Source organism: Anthonomus grandis, chromosome 2, assembly GCF_022605725.1.
Source record: "Anthonomus grandis grandis chromosome 2, icAntGran1.3, whole genome shotgun sequence".
NCBI classification, from domain to species: Eukaryota; Metazoa; Arthropoda; class Insecta; order Coleoptera; family Curculionidae; genus Anthonomus; species Anthonomus grandis.
Genome location: NC_065547.1, coordinates 35,809,559 through 35,831,190, shown reverse-complemented (window position 1 = coordinate 35,831,190; position 21,632 = coordinate 35,809,559). Strand labels below are relative to the sequence as shown.

The 21,632-nt window shown below is 30.0% G+C and overlaps 1 protein-coding gene and 1 long non-coding RNA gene across 3 annotated transcripts; both read left to right on the top strand.

Moving 5' to 3' along the window:
* Window positions 1-7,331: 7,331 nt before the first annotated feature.
* LOC126750293 (protein Fer3-like) lies at window positions 7,332-19,895 on the top strand. Of its 2 annotated transcripts, none has more exons than XM_050459865.1 (4): window positions 7,332-7,475; window positions 13,479-13,611; window positions 17,627-17,817; window positions 19,531-19,895. In XM_050459865.1, the coding sequence occupies exons 1-4, from the start codon at window positions 7,428-7,430 to the stop codon at window positions 19,696-19,698; spliced, it is 540 nt and encodes a 179-aa protein (XP_050315822.1). In that variant the 5' UTR covers window positions 7,332-7,427; the 3' UTR covers window positions 19,699-19,895. The 2 variants fall into 2 exon arrangements, with proteins under 2 accessions (XP_050315822.1, XP_050315823.1); XM_050459866.1 differs by having other exon boundaries at window positions 7,335-7,475; window positions 13,482-13,611.
* LOC126750294 (uncharacterized) lies at window positions 9,600-11,272 on the top strand. The gene is made up of 2 exons (XR_007665671.1): window positions 9,600-10,052; window positions 10,112-11,272. It is a non-coding gene; the product is annotated as an uncharacterized LOC126750294 (long non-coding RNA).
* Window positions 19,896-21,632: the final 1,737 nt, after the last annotated feature.

Here is a 21,632-nt window from a genome sequence, read left to right as displayed (position 1 = left end):
AAATGGATTGCAGAACTTTGTAGTGCGTGCCATGGAAAACATACTTGAACATAAACTCATCCAAGCTGTAGCTCCAACACTATCTCAATCTGAAAAAGGACGACGTCACTCATGTTGCAAGTTAGCAAAATCCAAAAAAGAAAAGACCAATAAATTAGCAAAAATCACCATAGTTTATTCAAAATGTCAAAAGTATGGTTGCGGTGAACACAGTAAGAAGTCTAGTGTTTGATTAAAATATGTGTGGACATATATGGTCCTCGACGATTTTCAAATAATATAGTTGAATTTGTTTTGTACAGCAACTAAAAACGAGAATAAATTTATGATTTAAGGTTTTAGAAAAAGATATTTCACAATATAAAATATGCGAGGATCATTTTGAAAGAAAATGACTATCCGTTTCTTCATCAGCAATGTAACGGTTATTTAATGATTATATTTAATTTTTCGTGTCCCTAAAAGATCATTGGATATTGCGACTGGGAAACGCACTAAAAAAATATTTTATCAGGCATGGAAATGAAGAATTATGATAAAGTCAATACAAATTAATAAAAAGTGAAGTAAGTATTGTGTTCCAAATTAGATGATCTCTGGTGAATGCTAGTGGTAGCTTGAGATGCTTTATATTGGCTTTATGAGAATCCTAACAAAATTTATCATGACATCATTAATGCTGTCTGACTAGGAAATCCAATCATAATAGGAAATAAGACAAATTTAATAAGGCTCTTGTTGAACAAGCAGCTCTGTGATGTACTTTTTTTTAAAATATATATGTTAAAAAATTTATCCGATGTGGAATTAACTGTCCAGGGACTTGTTACCGATATGGGATTTAATTTCGTCAAATTATATAATCTTCTAAAAGTAATTCCAGACAATTCTGTAGTTAACTTAGGTGATTTTTACTTAATTTATATAGATGCGCACCCAAACTTAACCGATGCTCATATTACTCCTACAATTTTTCAAAGAAATTAATGTAAAGCTACTTAAGTACTTTTATGAGTATGCAGACTTAAATGATGCTTGGATGTGCTGCCACCTGGCGCCCAAACGACTATAGAGGTTATTGAGAAATTTAATAAATTATTTAATATTTTAAAGTCTTCTGTGATTCAAATATCAAATAAATTCAAACATTATTTTCAGGGATTTGATTATTAGCTAAATTTTTTGGAAGAAATGACAATATTTTTAAAGAACAAATGTATAAGTATAATTTAGAGAATAAAAATGTAAACCAATAAATGTAATTGTTTAGATCTTGTCTGGTAATAATTGGGGCAACAAAAATTCTATGGCAGCGGCTTCCTAAAGTGGGATCTAAATATTCTAAAACTAGAAGAGTTAATCGAAGAGTTAATCAGGATTGTCTGGAAAATTACTTCAGAACAAAGTGGCAATTCGCAGGAAGAAAAGTTTTAGGAAATTTCCAAAGAAGTTTTAGGAAATTATCTTATCATTTCGAACATATGAATTGTGAGAATGATTTCGATGTTCTCGTAACACCATTTAAAAAACCAATATTTATGAGAAAAAAACTACAAAATGTTGGACAAGCAATAACCCTTCCCTATTATGAATATAGAAGTGAAAACATTACCACACAAAACACATTTATCTATGTTTGCGGATACTTAATTTAATAAAAAAGAGAAAATATACAATTTTACAGAGTTTCCAGACAGTATACCAAAATATATTATTTTCCACTATTATTCATAGTACTTTTTATAGTTTGTCTTCTTTTTTGATGATGTCTCTGTAAAGCCTAGATACATCGATAAACCTTTAATGTTACCCCTCATTAAAGGCCTTGCTGTAATTGATATATGCAGCGAAAGTTTTTTGTAGGCGTGATTGAAGACAACAGAGTCAAATAGCTGCTCTTTGCAGTTTTTAAAGCTGGTACATCCCATCGGCTACATCGCTATAATATTGTTTGAATGAAATATAATTAGTTCAGGAACTAAAATACCTAGATTCCTCGATAGAGGTTGTTGGGAAATAACCCAACAACATCCTTTTCTGTCATCGAGGTGTATTTATTTATGTTCTTAATTTTAAGGACACCATCGATCCCTAGAAGGTTTCCACAGGTCAGGAAACAATCATTTTGAAGTGGTTACTTTTAAACGCTTCAAACTTTTAAAAACCACAAATTTAACCCATAAATTGCCATGAAACTGTTAGGCTCTTAGGTCTTAAGCCCTTTTCACATCCGTTGTTGATGAAAGATGCATTTATTGAGCATTTTTTGCACTCACTAAGTGAAACAAGCTGGTAAAAAATTCACACGGTCAAAGCTTAGTTAAAACAGTCAAGTTGAGGCCCTGTCGCTGAGAAGTAGTGGATGAGTCGAGTCGCGATCGGAGTGAGAAGTTGCTCATGGAGTTTTCCCTATTACCCCTAATACCCAAGACGGGTTCTCTCTCTCTCTCTCTCTTTACACCTTTAAGACTAGGAACGTCTGTAAGTACTCTGAACCCAGTTAAAACTACCTGTAATATTGTCGTTAGTTATCAGTTCGGTCGTCGTGTGTTGATACTATAGGTTAAAGTACTTAACCCATTGTGATTAGAGTATTAGCACCATTGTAGTTAGTAAGAAGTGAGTGAAGTTACCTGCTAAGAAGCAAAGTGAATGTAAATAAGGTTAAATTAGGTATACAGAAAGACAGCAAAGACAATTTATAGTTTACAACTGCTTTAATGAATAACTGTTCCATTTTCCCGTCTTCGGATTTAATGAATAAGGATATTTTGTATTGTAAAAGTTTTGTTTCATTTATTAAGTTAATTCGTTCAGCGCCATATAAACTGTGGTTCTTCGATATATATACAAAATAAATAAATACAGTTCACAAGTACTCTCCAATGGCACACTTAAACAATTGTGTCCCCCTCTATTTGGGAAAGAAGCCAGGCGGCAGTTCTCCGCCGAATAGAGGTTCCGATGAAGTTTCCGATAATGCGTGATGTATAGACAATAGTGCTGAACTTTGCATCAATTTGTAAATGAATTGAATTGCAGATACTTGAAATTCTTGACCAGATTACTCAGAATTACTCTTCATATCTTGTGCTCTAAATCTCAATATTTAACGATATTTTTATCGGGTTTTACTATTAAGTTGTTGTACGGGATACAAATATCAATAAAAGTTGTTTTTCTATAAACTTTACAAGAATTATAAAAACAAGAAAAGGTCTATTATTTCTTACCCATTGATCTGCGTGTTCGTCATTTCTAAGTATCGGTTCCGGGGCATACCTGTAATATAGTACCTTGTCTCTTCGAAAAAGGTTCAGTTTTCTTGCTAGCTCTTGATTTATATTGTGTGTTGTGTAAATGTCTGGCAACCTTCCATAATAATATGCTCTATGGACTGATATGTTTTCCATCCGTACCTACATCTATCAGACTATATTGCTTAGTCATTTACAACAAACGTTATAGTTTTGGATGCTGCGATATCGATGTGTACTAGTGTCGAATATCGTTCAGGTATATTTTACCTTGTCCTATTACTTCCTGTGATATGGATTTGAAACTGGCACTTCGAAGATGAATTAGGAAGGTGAAAGTCTTTTAGGCCTAGGGTTGTTATAGTATTCTGATCTTCCTTTCATGTCAGTCTTAGTCCATCCTACAATATCAAAGGCATAAATTAATGCGATCATACATGCTTATAACCTTAAATAAATTACTGATAAAATTCGTGTTTAGAAGGCGTCTTCGATGATCATGCTTGTAGGTAATTATCATTTTTGTCCTTGTGATTTGTTAGTCTGGTTATTATTCTGGTATTTAACAAATGTACACTAATAATATTTATTTAATCATAGACTCTATAAAATTTATAAACTATATATGTTTACAATATAAAAATGTATATGCCGACAAAAATATATTATAAAATAAATCTGCATAGTTTATAATCTGGACTTTTTTTAATTAATTTTCGAATTTCTAATATTTTTTATAATTTGCCGGTTTCTTACAAATTTTTTCTAAATTTTCTTTAGATAAAAGTGATTTTCAGTCAGAATTCAAACAATTTTCATATTGCTTACAAATAATGACAGGATAGTAAAAATAATTTTTTGCGAGAAAAATTTAAATAATAAGATATTAATAAAATATACCATCCAAATGATTACCACATTTTACATTGTTTCTAGGCAAATTAAATATTTAAAAAACTCTGGATGATGAGTAATTGAGCAATTTATCTCTGACGAAAAAGAAAAAGAAAAAGCATGACGCTCTCAGACACACAACCGCTAAAACTACAAATTTGGTAAAAATGAATTATTTTGTGAAACCTCTCTTTACTTAATTACCCTGATTCAGCTGTCTTAGGATATTTGACATAGCGTATGGTAAAACATAGTCTATTTTAGTCACTACAGGTATAGGGAGAAATGTTAGATAGTTAGTGCAATGTGCAAATTTAAAAAAAATATATTAAAATATAAATAAATTTAAGTTAATTTAATTTCATGTAATTAATATAAATATTATATTTTTTATTTAGGTTGATTTAACCGGCGCCAACATTTATGCAATGTGCTTTTGTTAATATAACTAAATAAAAAATTGTGATATTGAAACAGTTCACAAAATAAGTTTTTTCTGTTCCAGAAACCCAATAATTTGTATTGAAGAATCTTTGCCTTGAATGTTGCATTTAAAATAACAAATACGTTTGTAGTTTTATAGAGAAGCTGAAAGATATTTGCCCTTAATCGTTGTTGATCTTCAAAAATGAAATAAATTAAATCATATGTTTTAATCCGATCCTTAACCGTTTCTGAAATAATCGGCTTTAAAGGTTTTTTTTTGTAAATTTTTGGAATAATTACGTTGTCTGTATTTCTAACTCACGTTGCAGGTATTTCATCAGTGTTTGTTAATACCTATTTTAATTAACTGGTAGTTTTGACAAGCATGGTTGTCAGTTTGATTGATTCTGAGCGTTTCAATTTGAAAAGAGCAAAGTTTTCATTACGTAATACCTCACACATTAACCCATAGGGAGTATGCTGATATTATATTCGTGTATGGTTTCTGTAATGGTAGCGCATTAGGTGCTGTTAATGAATACCGACGTCGTTTTCCAAATCGAAAAGAAATACACATGTTGGATGATTTTTCGCTAATTATTGTTCGACACGTATACGTACATGTATTCTCAACATGATGGAGCCCCGCCTCATTTTAGTCGCCGGGTGCGTAATTTCTTAAACAATCGTTTTCCTGATCGTTGGATTGGCAGAGGAGGACCTCAAGTTTGGCCACCGAGGTCACCAGACTTAAATTCACTAGATTATTGCCTCTGGAGGTGAATGAAATGAGTAGTGCACGAAATACCAATAGAAACCGTAAAAGGACTCCACAGTCAAATTTAAAATGCTTCAAATATTATTAAAAATAATCCCCAAGCAATTAAACGTGCAACACGAGCGCTTAACAAACGTGCTGCAGCTTGCCTTGAAGTTGGTGGGGGTATTTTCGAAAACATTTTAAATTAGTGGAATTTTGTTTTTTTACTAGTATTTGTTTGTGTTGCTTTTAAAATAAAAAAACTTACAAAAAAACTTCAGAACCAATTATTCCAGAAACGGTTGAGAATCGGATTAAAACATATGGGTTTTTTTACCTTCTGAGCATGTTCCCAAAATATTTTTCTTTTCTCCCGAAACACCCTGTATTTAAGGAACATTACCGATTGTCTGTATCTATGCAAGAAATAAATTAAAAAAAGCTTACTATTTCCTAATATTTGCTTTTTAATGTGATGAAGATTTTAAATATTGTAACGATATTGTAAGCGTCGATAAACCGGCTGATTCTCCTTCATTGCTATATGACACGAAAGGCACACTGCACGACTTCTTGAAAGTTGCCGAGAATCTTTCGGAACAGCGTTCTGCCGAGTATATAAGGCGCCGCATCACCGAGAGTAGTCAACTGCCAGTTTAATGAAACGAAGTTCGAAATATTGGCGCGAGATTTAAATCAGTTATAAATAGTTGTAAATAAATATTTCCGGTAATCGTAAATGATCGTGTTTTTGTAGTGTAAGCGTCTAAATAAATTAACTTACGTTTTTTGATTGTTTTAACTCACACCTAACAAACAATATAATATAAACGATACAATATAATATTTATTGTACATTTTGTGCATTTTCTATTTATTATTAATATAGAATTGAAATTATAATTAATATTTTACGAGTAATCAAAAACTACTAAAATATTGTAAAATTAAAAAACGAAACTTATACTGTCACGTTTCAATAATTATTTAAAAGCATAATGTGTAAAATATCAGTTGTATGGATATAATGATTTAGTTTTCCAAACTTGAAAGTCTATTATTCCCAAAGAGACCTACGTTTCAATAGTTACAATAACGGAAACTTTAAGTCAAGGTCTCACAACTATGTAATTGAAAATTAGAAGGTTGTCTTCAAATGTTTTGTTATTTTAAGCACTTTCAAATTATATTTAAATTTAATTAACAAGAATGTTTGATTTATTTTTCATTGTTTTAATCTTCAAAAAATCATCAAAGCTTATCTAAGAAGCACTAAAATTTATCTAGTGCTAATCTTTTACTTCAAGCAAACTGTTTTTATATTTAACATTTGCTTATTTTTATGTTTTATCAAGCTTTATTTATTATTAGACCCTATATTTTTTATTATATACCAAAAAAGTTGAATTTTTCATTATATTATTTTATGACAAACAAATATATTAAAAATACAAAAAAAATTAACTAATATTGCGTTATATATACTAGCTGCTAATATTTTAAAATTCCCTTCTTTTCTTATTTGACACGCAAGCTAGTTTAGTACCATTAGTACTATTGTTTAATACAATATTTGCATGTTTTTTTTTGTTTTTTTATTACCCTTTTTTATTTGTTTCAAAACATCACTTTATTTAATAAAGATTCTTATATAGTAATCTAAAATTAAAATATAGGTTTTCCTTATTACACTAACAAAATTTACTTTATTAAATATAATATTTCATCTTTACGACATGTAACAGCAATTATTTATCTTTGGGCTCGGTCGATATCCCAGAACACTAGACATTGGACCTTATTCTCTCCCTTCAAAAAGTATATCGATCTTCCCTTAGGGTGTCAGGTTTTACTACGCTCATTGGATAGCAATCCAGGGTAGCACCACCCTATAACAGACGTTTCGGCCAATACCTCGTTGTTAACTAATTATGTTCCTGGGATGGATTCCACGCAGGAAGAGCAGTAGAAAATATTTTGATATTAAGGATTATTCAACAGTAATATCGCGTTGAATAAGGAGTAAGTGCGGATTAGAAAGTGATAATTATTTTTGTGCGTGGAAGTGTTATTAAAAAAAGGGTTCACTCATGAAAATGTCCTTTTCTAGTGACCACGGTCCGTGGGATGCTGGAAGTGTGAGTAAATGTAAAATAACTATATTCTTTTCAAATATTATGATTTACTTTTCTTGAATAAATAAGATGTTTTTTAGTACCATTAATTATTAACTAATCAATTAAAATAATAAAAAACTATTAATTTTAATTGATTATTAAAGTTACTTAATATGAAAGTGAAATATAATAATTTCCGGAAATGTCATTCAAGCATTATTTTATTTTAATTCTTATATGGAGAATTTTTGTACTATAGATAATCACAATTCACTTTCAAATTCGTATCAAACTGGTCCAAATTTTTACGATGGTATATATAAGTTATTTATTTTATTATTCCTTTACTAGTATATTGTTGTAATTTAACGGCATGTCTATGTTTCAGAATTTAAGTTATAAGGAATATAGAATTGAGTTGATAAATTTATAAATCAAATCTGCTTCTAAAATGTTATGAGAATTTTATGTATGTAAGTCACCAAGATCATAGCTAAGACGGCTTAATATTATTTACGTAATTATCTTAAGCTTATATTAAGCATCTTAGTCTTTTGGTTAAGAATACTTTAATTAATACTTTAATGAGCAATTCTCTAATCAAGAAGCACGTCACTAAAAGTACAATACATGTAGTAGTGATCTTAATGGGCGTCGCGTTTACCCGATTTGAATTTATGTTTATGATCAACTAAACAACTGCTATATTCTTCTCACTTTGAAATATTGCAAAATTTTATTAACGTATTCAAAGGTTTTTCAATAAATCTAAGAAGCTAAAGCAGCTAACCGGAATTTAGGAGTGAATTATATGGTACCTGTTAATATAATATTTATTTTGTCGAACCCTTTTTTAACTAAGTACTTTATCTAGGCTAATAAATGCCTAATCATTGAATCTATTTATATCCAATTTCCAATCATTTCCCGAATGTCAGCTCCCGAAGGTCAATTTTCCCGAATTACCACTTTCCCTAATTGTAATTGTTGCCAACGTTTTTTTCCAAAATTATGAAAAAGGACTGAATAACCAACCCAAAACCGTGAACAAATTTTATAACTAAATAAAATACTATTACTTGAAAAAAATAGTCGTTCAAGAAAAATAATATTCGGTAAAATGTATTCAGGAAAGTAATCGATCGGGAAATTAATTGTTCGGTAAATGACTAGTTCGATAAAACGATGTTCGGGAAAAATAACATTCGGGAAAATGGTCAAATATTTTTTGTAAAAAGAAGGTTATTTGTAATAGTAAATAATTATATTAATAATAATAGAAAGTTTAATGAAATGTCTTTCTGTGAAGTAATAAGTTACATTCATTTAAGTTATGCATATTAATTTTATGAATATAGTTTTTTTATTATTCCATGTATTTGCTTAGTTATTTGTAATCAATGGCCAAGGTATAAATACAATTAGGAGTACTTTGAGTCTTGGATAATGAAATATGTAAATAATGTGCTATTAAAATAATAATGATCGACAATGTAAACAAAATTAATACTCTTTGTACGTTTTCAGGAATTACCATAAAAAATATATATAAAACAAATAAATATGCCTTTGATTATCAGTAGCATTATTGTAACAAAGAAATTATATTAAAAATAAATAATCGAATAAACGGTTTTTCGATCTAAGCCTTAGTTTTCATGCTTTTCTTACTCTATAGTAAATGAAAAAATTAAAAAAGTATCTTTAAGTTGAGTTTATATAATTTTATTCTTTTTAGGAAATAGTGTTTGTGGTTCGTTCTTTAATGTTCGACACATAATATCATGATTCTAAATAACTTTTAGACTAAGTTTAGGTAAAACGAATTATTTTGAGTATTTTTTGAGAATTATTATATTCGTATAATGAGAAAGCGAAAATAAATGGTGAGACTGGTATATTACGAAGCATTACATACAAGTAATTTTTTTCATAAAAAAAATGTTTTTCATACTATATTTTAAGATATTGAAACATATTTATGAAGAATTTATAATATTTATAGATTTGAATTTTCAGAAAGATGACATTCGTATAAATGTCATTTCTGTCATCATCGAGAAATATAAATTTCTCCAGAGAAGAAAAAGTCAGTGAAATAGCTATTTATGTATCAAGGGCATTGTAAGGACGATAATGCCCGGAAGGTGGAAATAGTAGGTTTTCGCCTGATGGGCATTAGAGTCTAACAATGCCCGTGGTGCATACAATGCTTTATGTTTTACCTAAAAATTGATTTTTATGAACAAAAATAATTTTAATATCAATTAAAAAATAGGGTCTACCTGTACAGGTAGGTATACGTGCATACCTACCTACAGAAATTTATCAAGTGACTTGCAGTGATTATTTAAGTTTGACTTTAATGTTTCTGTCAGTTAGTCAGTTGGCATTCTTTGTTTAAATATTTGCTTGAAATGGAAGAAATTCCACAAAATATAAGAGAAAAGGCCATAAAAGCGACCGAAAATCTTTTGCCAGTTAAATCAAGGCAACAGTATTATCGAGAGTATGGCATATTTGGTATTTGGAAAGATGCCAATTAACGCAATTGTTCAAATAACCGAAACCGTTCTAATGGCATATTTTCAGGAACTGGTAAGTTATTGATTTTATTTTAATAGGTACATCTGTTTAACAAATTTTAATATTTTTAGTCGGAAAAATACAGTCCGAACTCTCTGGACCAAGTATTCTACCCTAAGGTCTACGTTTAAGGTCTATAAAAATATAGACATCTCGCAATACCATCGTCTCATATCTTTTTAAAAAGTTAAGTCGAAAGGATATGTCCCGAAGAAGTCTAAAGTTTTGGAAGGAGAACAAATAATAAACTTTATTAAGAAGGCTCCTGATGATATCTATCTACTTGGTACACAAAGCCATATTGGTAATGTGTGTTTTTGGAGGTTTAAGACGAGATGAGTTGGTCAAAATGACCATTGATGATATTGAAGATAGAGGAACGGTCTTGGTTATAAAGGTACCAGAAACTAAAACTTCAACTTCAAAAAGTTTTAGTCATTGAAGAAGATTTAGGCGCTTTAAATTTAATAAAAAAGTTCGCAGCAGTAAGACCAGCTGGAATAAAGGAGCGAAGATTCTTTCTTACCTATAGAAAGAGTCGCTGTACAGTACAACCTGTTGAAAAAAATACCATAGGAAGCGTCCCAACATTGATCGCAAAATTTTTAAAACTGGATAATGCAGAAGCTTATACCGGCCACTGTTTGCGTCGCACATCGTCAACTTTACTTGTTGAGGCAGGTGCTTCGTTTGAAATGCTAAAACAACATGGGAAATGGAAAAGCTCTTCAGTAGCTGAAGGATATATAGAAAAAAGTATTTCATCCAAAAATAAAGTAGCCAAAATGATTGCCAATTCAGTTAATTCCGAGGTTAATTCCGTATCGACTATTGAAAATTCTTTAATGGACAATTTACAAACTATACAAAATAGCGTTAGTGCTGCCACTTCTTCCATCACAAAAAACACCGACCATTCTATAGTGGGATCAGCTACATTTTCCGGGACATTTCAAAATTGTAATTTTTATTTTGGAAATTAAGTTTAATTTTTAGTATTTAAAGAAACATTTTTTTGTATAAAATGGATGTTTATTCTTTATTATGAAAGAAATAAAATTGGATATGCAATAAAATTTCCGGGCATTATCATAATGCCCGCTTATAATGCCCTAGGTGTGATAGCAGGTATTATTGCTACCATAACATATTCCGTTTCTAAGGTATTATAAATCAATAATAGATAGGTAAAACATAAAATACTATAAATAAATATAATGTAGTATAAATAATTGTAATGCTATTTTAATTATGTTTCTTTTGAAATTCTTCATTATAAATTGAAGAGACTCAATAGCTAACATCTTTGAGATATTTGGATACACAGATATCGTTAAAAATCAAATAATAATAAAATAATATTAAAACAACACACACGCTTTCTCAGATATAACAAGACTAGTTTACTTCAATATACTAAATTTGTTCATAGATGCTTGGATGGCACATTTAGACTAATTATACAAGATTATTACCAATTTTACCTTAAAAAACAAGAAAAAATATATTTGTCCCATTTTTGAAAAATATTTTAAAATAAAAATACTTTTTAATGGTAGTTTAATTTTTCTTGTACCTTAAATACTTTTTAAGTTAGAGGCAATTTTATATACCGTATCCTACACAGTGGCATATATTTGATATCGGGGTCATTTTATCACATATTTGAAGTGTAGTGGTCGAGTGTAAACATTAGCTATGTAAATCCCTTGTAAACTTTTTTTAAATCCCGAAATTTTCTCCCTTGTGTAAACAGAATCGTATATGAGATACGTATATTCACAGTTTAATAAATATATTACATTACAGTTTAATAAATATACCTTGATTATATACGGTTGATAAATATACCATTAGTTTTAATTTAAAAACTGTATTTTGGAACCTAGATAATGAAAAATTGTCTAAAACCAAAAAAAAACTGATTTTTTTTTCAAAATAAAAAAAAGTTTTTCATTAACCTTACCCTTACCCCCCCCACCCACCCCACACAACCGACCAGTAAGAAGTTGTTTTTAAAAATTATTGTTTTCCAAAATAATACGCATAAATCACAGGTGGTTTCGTCGTTAATATCTAATCTAATAACACAGTTTGTTTATTTAAATTTCATATAATTATATATGTGTATATTAGTAACTATTTAATACAAAAATAGTGCTATTAGATTGGATATTATGGACGAAAAACTGTCATTTTTCAAAAGAATTTCTTACTGGGCAAATGTTTGGGGTGGGTGGGGGGGTAAGGATTGTCTTAATCAAAAACAATGTTTTTGCAGAAAATATATATGCAATATTTATTTTAATAACACTGTTTATTTAAATTTAATATAATTTTATATACATATAAATATTTAATATAGAAACAGCATTATCAGATTGGATAATACTATTGATAAACTACTAAATACTTTAAAAAAACTAAACTAAGCAGAATTTGTTTTTGTACAACCTTATGTTGATCAATGCTATATGTAACTAAACAACTAAGTGACTAAACAATCGGATAGAATTTAAGCATCGATCTGAAAAGAGAATAGCACAATACTTTTAGTGTGGAAATTTAAAATTCAGTTTATGGCGATAGACAAATTCGAGTACTTTTTGAGCTTTTAAAACAAAAATTTGAATATAACCTCTAAGGGACAACTTGCTGTTCATTTGCACATAAATTTATGAATAATTATTGAGATCTTAAAGGGAACACCATCATTGAGAAACCCCACCCAATCCAACCACCAGTGATCTGAATTCGGATGAAAGTAACATTTTCACATTTACTCAAACTTATTAATATTTTGTTTGTTCGACACACACTAGTGTCAGGCAAGAAAAATTTTTTGTAAATATTACAGTCCTCATCGCAATGTCCCTAACAAACAAAAATACTAAGAAAAGAGGGCCGAAGTCTGACTCTTGCGGTTCTCCCAAAGGAATTTATAACTTATTAGATATATATGCCACCACTTCTATATACCTCTGAAGGAGAGTTGCAAATTCGATAAACAACGAGCCGACCTGAATTCCTTTCTTTAAGCAACAAGAAAGTTAGTGGAAGTTAATCGTTTCCCCATGAAAGCATGCTTCTCGGAGTTCACAGTTCTAAGTGAGCTTAGTTGTTATTAATCCGTCTAAGTTATAGGTAGATATAGATAGATAAATAGATAGTCTAAGATATAGATATCTCAGACTGAGCACCAACGCCCCTTTACAGCTTTACCCGGAATTAGTTATATTTAAATCATCTTTTAGTCTTAGTCTTGATTTATATATTGGTTGAAGACATAGTCGCTTTTAGGCATAATTTATTTTGATCATCTGTCAAAGAACCTAACAAACAATGTAAAGAGTAGTTTACAACATAGTTGTGTTAAAATCTATTTTATACGACGAAAAGCCTCTGTGTATTATTCTTTATTCAGTATTCGTTTTTCAGCAGGGTGAGTTTCCTGGTTATCCTAATGAAATAAATGGTTATGGAGGCCTATGGGATCCTCACCACTTCTCTGGACAAAATCCAGCCCTTGGAGGTTATCCGGACATATTAACAGCATTTAATTCAGATTTAGGTAAATATACGTTATACAATTCTTAAATTATGCGCTCGATAGACTATATTTGCCCAAATTATTTTTCAACTATATAAAATTTTATAAATATTCTACAAAATTATGCTAAGAACATTAATGGATAACGATTTTACATTTAAATATGAACACAATTGCTATAAAGAACATTTTAAAGATTCCTAAATATAAAGAGGTTCTTTCAGTGGTGATGTATGAATTGAACAATTATAACTGATATAATGATAAGTGTATTGCATTTTAATTGGTGATATTAAAAAAAATATTTAATTATTGTTAAAAAACAAAAATTGGTAAAAAAAAATAATGCGATATTTTCCACTGAATTTTAACGTAATTTTTTGCATAATTAAAATTAATTGTCGATGTAATTAAGTCATTAAAAAACACGTTAAAATTGGATTCACAAAATAATATAAACAAATCATTTTAATATTTTTTTATTCGAAAGTAGCTCATGCAAACCGAATTTTTTAACCATAATTAATATAAGAAAAGATTACGCATTTTATAACATGTTTAAAGGAAAATTTAAAAAATGGGCTTAATTGTAAGTTTTATATTTCAACGGTTTTATTACCAGGGTGTTTTAGAGTTGTGACAAAAGCCTGGGGAAATTTACTCTCATTATATAAAAAAAATATACATAAGGATCCAAAAAGGTTTCATTTTCGAGGTATATATAAAATGTTTCAAATATTATTCTTCAAATATTATTTTTATTTAAAGCTAACATCTTAAACCTTAAAAACAATCAAATTAGTATGTACATTTGAAATGTACATACTAATATGAAGATAATTTGTAAAATTAAAAAAATGCCAGCAATATAAAACTTAGCTTTAGTAATTTAACGAAGACTAAAAGAAGTGCATACCTCAAGAGCATGCATCTCAATAACGCAGTTCTTAGCAAAGTATTGCTAAATTATTTGTCATATCTGTTTTGTCGTATTTACTCAGCAGCCTTCTGAATACGCTTCACTACAATATATTTTTCCCTGTATTTAAAATTAAATTTATCATGTACTAAATTTTTCATGAACCCCATAAACAAAAATCAAGGGGATTATGATCGATTGATCTTGGCGGCCAGGCAACAGGATCATTTCGAACTATGCGTCCTGGATAGTTGACGGTAATCCAATTTTGGACAGCATTTTTGAAATGTGATAAAGCGCCCATTCATTTGGAACCAAAGGTGTAGGCGAATATTCAGTGGGACATCCTCCAAATGTCCTTGCAGTTTGTCCAATAAGTCCAAAGGTGTGCGCATACCACTTTGTACAACAGGATCTCAATCAACAACATTCGGTTGTAAGTCTTCTTTTTTTAAAATTTACAGTCATTTGCGGTACCGCGACTTGTCTATAGATTTTGTATAATAATATTTTAAAAAAGTCCACGTCATTGTTGAATGCATGCTTGTTCTCGTAAGTCAACAGATGATTTATTTATCGGTATTTGGATCCTCTTTTGTCTTATTTGTTGAGCAGCCTGCTGAATACGCTCCACTACAATGAATTTTTCTCTGTATTCGAAACTTGTGCCTAGACAACATTTTTCATGTATCCCCATAAATAACAATCAAGGAGATTGTGATCGAGTGATTTTGGTAGCCAGGCAACAGGATCATTTCGACCAATAGATCTTGGATAGTTGACGGTAATCCAATTTCGAACAGCATTTCTGAAATGTGGTGAAGCACCCATCCATTTGAAACCAAATGTGTAGGCGAATATTCAGTGGGACATCCTCCAAATGTCCTTGCAGTTTGTCCAATAAGTTCAAAGGTGTGCGCATTCAACTTTGTACAACAGGATCAATCAACTAGTCATCGATTAGGACAGCCCAAACATTAACAGAAAATTTATATTGAAAATTGGCTTTTGGATTTTGTGATTTCCACCTATGCAGGTTTCTCAGATTTCTACCACGCCTTGTGAACGTCGCTTCATCTGTTCAGAGGACTGTTCTGTAGAATTGAATATTATGGCGCGACTGTTCTAATACTCAGGTAGCATAAATCAGATGAACATAGTGATCGGCCTTAAACAAATCTTGTATCTTACTATAATAATACAGTCTTCAGGTCAAATCTTCACGTTTTAAAATTTGCAGTCATTCGCTGTACTGCGACTTGTCTTCAGATTCACTGATAGTTAGATTCCTTCGTAGCTATTACAGCAGTATTTAATACTTGTTGATCCAAATCTGCTAGCAAGTTCACTCCTTGATCGAAAACACAATCATGCAGACCGCATTCCCGAAATTGTGTAAAAAAGGAATGTTGCAGAAATGTTCTGTAATGATAAATGCATCTATTTGCAAACCAATGTCGATATTCGGCTGCTTGACGAGCACTACCTTATAGTAGCCATACACATAACGCATGTCTGCGTATACTTGAAAAGAAAATCGTTAGGGAATTTTGATAAAGAAAGCGTCACTCACTTAGAAGCTGGGCTTGCACTTAAACTTGCTCACTTGTATATCAATAATTCTTAGTTCCTGTTTTGGTGGTTTATTGATTGGTATGAATATTAATTATAATATATTAGGTATTATTATTAATTATGTATTATTATATATTATTTAACATTATACTAATGATGTGCAAAGATATGTTGCGAGAATAGGTGTCTTATTTATGAAAAAACAGTTTCGTTTGTATTTGTGATTTGTGTTTGAATAAAATGTACTAGTATTTATTTAATTCACGAATTTATTTCTAGTATTATTTTCAAATAACAATCATGGGTGTGTAACTTTGAAATACATAAAAATGGAAATAAAAGTTTTGCGTTCTTTAATTTGAAAAGAAGTGTACTACGCTCCCAAAATTTGAATATAACCATACGAGAGACCTTGTATAATTGTTTTATCAATATTTAAGTTAAGCAATAAATACTTACGTCGAAAAAATAACGTGTATCAAACCATTGCAATCGTCTCACATTTCGGCTTGATAAATTACTGGAGTTGAGCATGTCTTGGTTTTTTAATCTAATAAATATTTGACCAATACACTATTTATAATATTTAATGAAAATCAAAAAAATTAATTAAAAAAGTACTAGAAGTAAAACAGGATAAAATTTAGTTGATAAAGGGCTGGATATTTTTTCTCTGTTTTCCCTTTTAACTATACATATATTTATTATACAAATTTATATATTAATTTGAATGAACTCTCGTTCTCGTTCTCTCTCTTCTTCTCGGCCATCCGCAACGTCGTAGCCCTCATATTAGATGAGATATCGCATTTTTGTGCTCAAAAACGAAGTCGAAAATGCCTTTTTTTCAGAATTTTCAAACACAAACCCGGTGTATTCGTGATGTCGGTCATGGAAGCAATACCACTAGTATAGTTCGTTTGATTTCGAAAAAATCAATTTTTTGTGGAAAAATCCGATACGGCTTTATCTTAGTTTCGTTCTGCCGAATTCAACAAGATCATCCGCAAAGTCGTAGCTCTCATATTACCCGAGATATCCTATTTTAGAGACGAAAGTATTTTTAGATATGTTTAATTTTCTTAGTTTAAGGATACCCACCGTTGTATTTTTTCTTATTTTGATAGGAATGCTAAGAATAATAATATTGTCACTTTGTAATGCCTATGCTGAAGAATATTTAAATTTCAATCTAGAGTACCTTGAATGGGTTTTAAACTAAAACTAATAATATCGGTGTTTGTCTTAATTTCGGCCAAAAAGTTAACGATTTATTTCATAAAAAGCGAACCAGTTGATTGTGGCACCGATAGTTAAGGAGATGATTAGGGATTTGGGAGCTACATTTGATTTAAAGCTAGAGTTTGTGATTATATAGGTTTAATGCAATAAAAGCAGTATCAAGTAATAAAATAAAGTCCTATATTTTTCGGGTCCAGCAAAAAGTGTTTGCACTTTTCTAGTTGAGACTTTTAGAAAATATTTAATCGTAAACTGTTTATTTTAGTTCTATTTTTGTAAAACTTAATATTGCATTTTAAGTTTGGCCTCGTCAGCAATGTGGTTCCTTAGTCTCTAATCGTATTGGGCGCAATGGAGGCTCAAACGGAAGCCATTCTAGCAAGAAACCACGGCGCCGGGTAGCTACATTGGCTCAGAGGAGAGCAGCAAATATCCGAGAGCGACGAAGAATGTTTAATCTAAATGAAGCTTTTGATAAACTTAGGAGAAAGGCAAGTAAATAGACTATAAATTTTAACTATTTTACTCTATACTTGTCTCATAAATCTGCACATAATAAGCCAAATTATACCAAAATTGTTTTACTTTTTGTGTGATCATCGAGTTCCTAAAATGAAAGTCTTTTAGTTCGTTGTAACTAGTATTTACTTTTGAAATCATATAATTTTCTGAGGAGAGAAATCAAAGTAATTTGAAACATCGGATTAGTTCTTATCACTACGGCTCATTAACAGCCGATCCAACGTTGCCACGCCTAACAACTTAATCTAATACTAACTAAAACGTATAAAATCAAATTCCAACTAGATATCTAATAATGAGATTTATCTAATAATGAAATTTAATAACCATTAACGTAGCATGTAAAAAGTTGCCAACTGTGCTTCTACCAAATTTTATGCAAATTGATATTCAGCCTCCGAAGAGAAGAAAAAATGTGTCACCTCAAAAGATTAGGACAGATATTTTTCTCCATTTAGGTTGCTATCAATTAAAAAAAGACTGATATGTGAGTTTCCTAAAATGCCGTCCCCATACGTCAATCTTTTGAAGGCTTGCCGTGTTTTAATTGCAATGTTTTAAATGTTTGTTTTCTGTTAAGTAATAACATACTGTGATGTCTATGATTGAAATCATTTTTCACACACACATCAGTGGTTAACTGTTATTTATGAATGTTTTATCGCGCACATCATTTATTCTTTCTAAAAAAAATGTTTTTTGTTTGCAATTTCTAACTAAAATGCAATGCCATTTCTATTTAAATTTATTATTTATCAAGTTCTTCAGGAATTTGTGTACTAGTGTAATCTTTGTGTAATCACAGGGAAAGTTAACTTTGGCCAAACTACAAACAGCAATATCGCAAATTTCTCTTTCTTTCATTAATTGTGAAACAGGTTATTCTATACCTACATGGTATATTTACGATAATCTTGTAAGCATCCATATTTTTCTAACTAAGGAAGGGTACATAAGTCTGCAAATCAAGGTTCTCATATCTGATGTGCATGATAGTGGTACTTGCTAATGGTTCCTTCAAAAGATTTTCCTACAATCGTAGCTTCCGAAGATATATCCTGAATGATGTAGCTTAAATTTTAATTTATTAAATTCATATCAAATCACAAACCAATTTTACATGTTTATTTTATTCTCGACACGTGATTTGACAACGATGTTAACTTATTCTGAAGAATATTAAAACTTTAAATTTATGTTTGTTTTAAAAAATTTTTTATTATTTTGAAATCTCTTTATCTGGTTTGTTTTATTTTTTTCTTCCAAGATCTCGCATTAAATGTTTTTCTGTAAATTACAAATGCAGTATCATTAATAAATAAATACTTTGGTGTTTTTAATTTATAGTTTTTTGTATTTTTAAAATTTAATTATCATTTTTACTTCGCTAATCCTTATCTAAATGAATTTTTTCCAAAAATTACAAATGAAAAATAATAGAATAAAGTTTACGAAATAGGGAGACTATTTGAATAAAAAGCATTCGAGAGTATTAAACCTCACATTTTAAACAGAAATTAGAGTAATTGGAGAAGTATATTGTGCTCGTTAGTTGTAAGGAGTTACATAATTATAAAACGTTTTTTAAAATCTCTGATAAAATAATGGTAATTCATTTTAGGTATATTTACATAATATTAGTTAAAACTGTTTTCTAATATACATGTCATTTATTATTTCAGGTGCCGACTTTTGCGTATGAAAAACGACTATCTCGCATCGAGACCCTTAGATTAGCCATTACCTATATTAGTTTTATGACAGAACTTCTGCATGGACATCCCTTGGATCATAAGGGTGGAGATGTTTATCCGCCAAGAGATTACATTCCTTATGGAATAATTAACTAATCATTAATTTATATCTCTTACGTATAGCAATAAAACTACGAATAATGTGCAATATGAAAATATTTATACATATAATTAACGCCTCATTAGAAAGCTAGGAATAGAGCTACTATGATAAATATAGTCAGTATTGCTACTATTAAGTCTTCCAAAATAATTATTGTCTTCCAATTATTTGTAGCTATCTATGATATGCAATCACCGATTAGATTTTTATAAAATTTTAGAAAAAAATCCAATTTTAAATATTGTAATTCGATATAACCAAATAGAAGTCAATAGTGTTTAAGTATATAGTTGTAGTATAGGTTGTAATAAAATAATTTATAAAAGTTTATTATTTATTATTTTTCTACGATCACCACCGTAAATAGCAAAATTTGTACCTTTTTCTTTTAAGGTTTTCAGTTAGATGGCAACGATTATTTTCTACAAATAGCAGCTCTCCTATGAAATATATACAGATGTTCCTCCAATTAACAGGTCATTGATTACCTGAAGAAAGTTACATCTTCTTTTATAAGAACATAGCAACAGCGAAACTCCTCGAGGGTTAAAAGTAAGAATTAAATTCCGAAAACATTAATGATTTGAACATTATTTAAGGTATCCGAACCAAAATTGTTACATAGGTATTTTTGACAGACAGAGACGTTAATATTTACTAGTTACGGGAATATGCTCCTATAAAAACACGCTGTTTTCTTTAATATGCGGGATTTAGTACTTTTTTGAATAACAATTAATTGAATTAGAGAAAGTAATTTAATTTAATAAGCAAAAAAGGTATCTTTTGAAATTTTTGGGAACAGTTAGAGTTCAATGCTGTAATAAGTCTGTTATAAACAAATCATGGACCTCCTTAATTATTATCCTTGCGTGACTTTTTAATCATTAACGGAGGAGTTCTTTGTTCTCTCCTTCCTTTAAAAATGTTCTTAAATATTATTAATTTCTCTAATATTAGTAGTGATAGTTCATAACCAATACTACTACTCCAAATATCTATAATGTACCGTTCTCTTTAATTACACATATATGCGTCACTAGAATAAATGTTGCTTTGTTCATACTATTGGGTCGATGTTTGTTTGCCTTGGAAATGTTTTAAAATTAAAAGGATACAAATTATCTTTCTTTATAGCTTCTGCTATTATCTTACTCCAGTAGACAGCTTCCAAGCGACGCTTACTCAGACGCTGAGAGTCTTCTGTAATACGCATAAAAAATACCCTGTTACTCTACTGAAAAATTATGACTTGTGGTCTTCATCAAATAGTATCAGTCCTTCCTATTTGTCTATATATTTTCTTTTAAATATTTCTCTCATAGGAATAGATTTGCGAGGATAATTAAGGTATAACGAGCAACTGTGAACCTTCGAAGCCATCTCTGAGTGAGTTTTACGTTGCCTTCAACCAATTGCCACAATGGGTACTTAGTTCCTCTTAAGTTATGTCCTAGGTAATGAAGCTTTTTGATTGTAATTGTATTTAGTAGAGATTTTTCTTTATTTAAAAGTCCTAAGGCGTCAATGGTTGTAATTCAGTTTATCCAGGATATATATTTCCATATAATTCAATATTTAAAAAGCCTTGATTTCTTGGTTATGTTCACATTTAATGTCCAAGCCTCAACGCCGTACAAACAAGTTAAATTTAAAAAATAATTAGGTTCTCTATTACACATATTTTTTGCATCTGAAGAAAGGGGATTTAGCTTTTTTTATCTTTAATTTTATTTTTTGCTCGTGCTGTTATTGTTGGATGTGACTAGTGAACGTAGGTAATTGTGCTTATTAACTCACTGGAGTGCTTGTTTCCTTACTTGAATATTTTAATTTTTGGCGTTTTGTTTTTTGTTAAACCAAACTTGTCACTTTATTGAACCAATTTATTGATTATTCTGTGCAAATCTTCCAACTTTTAATAAGC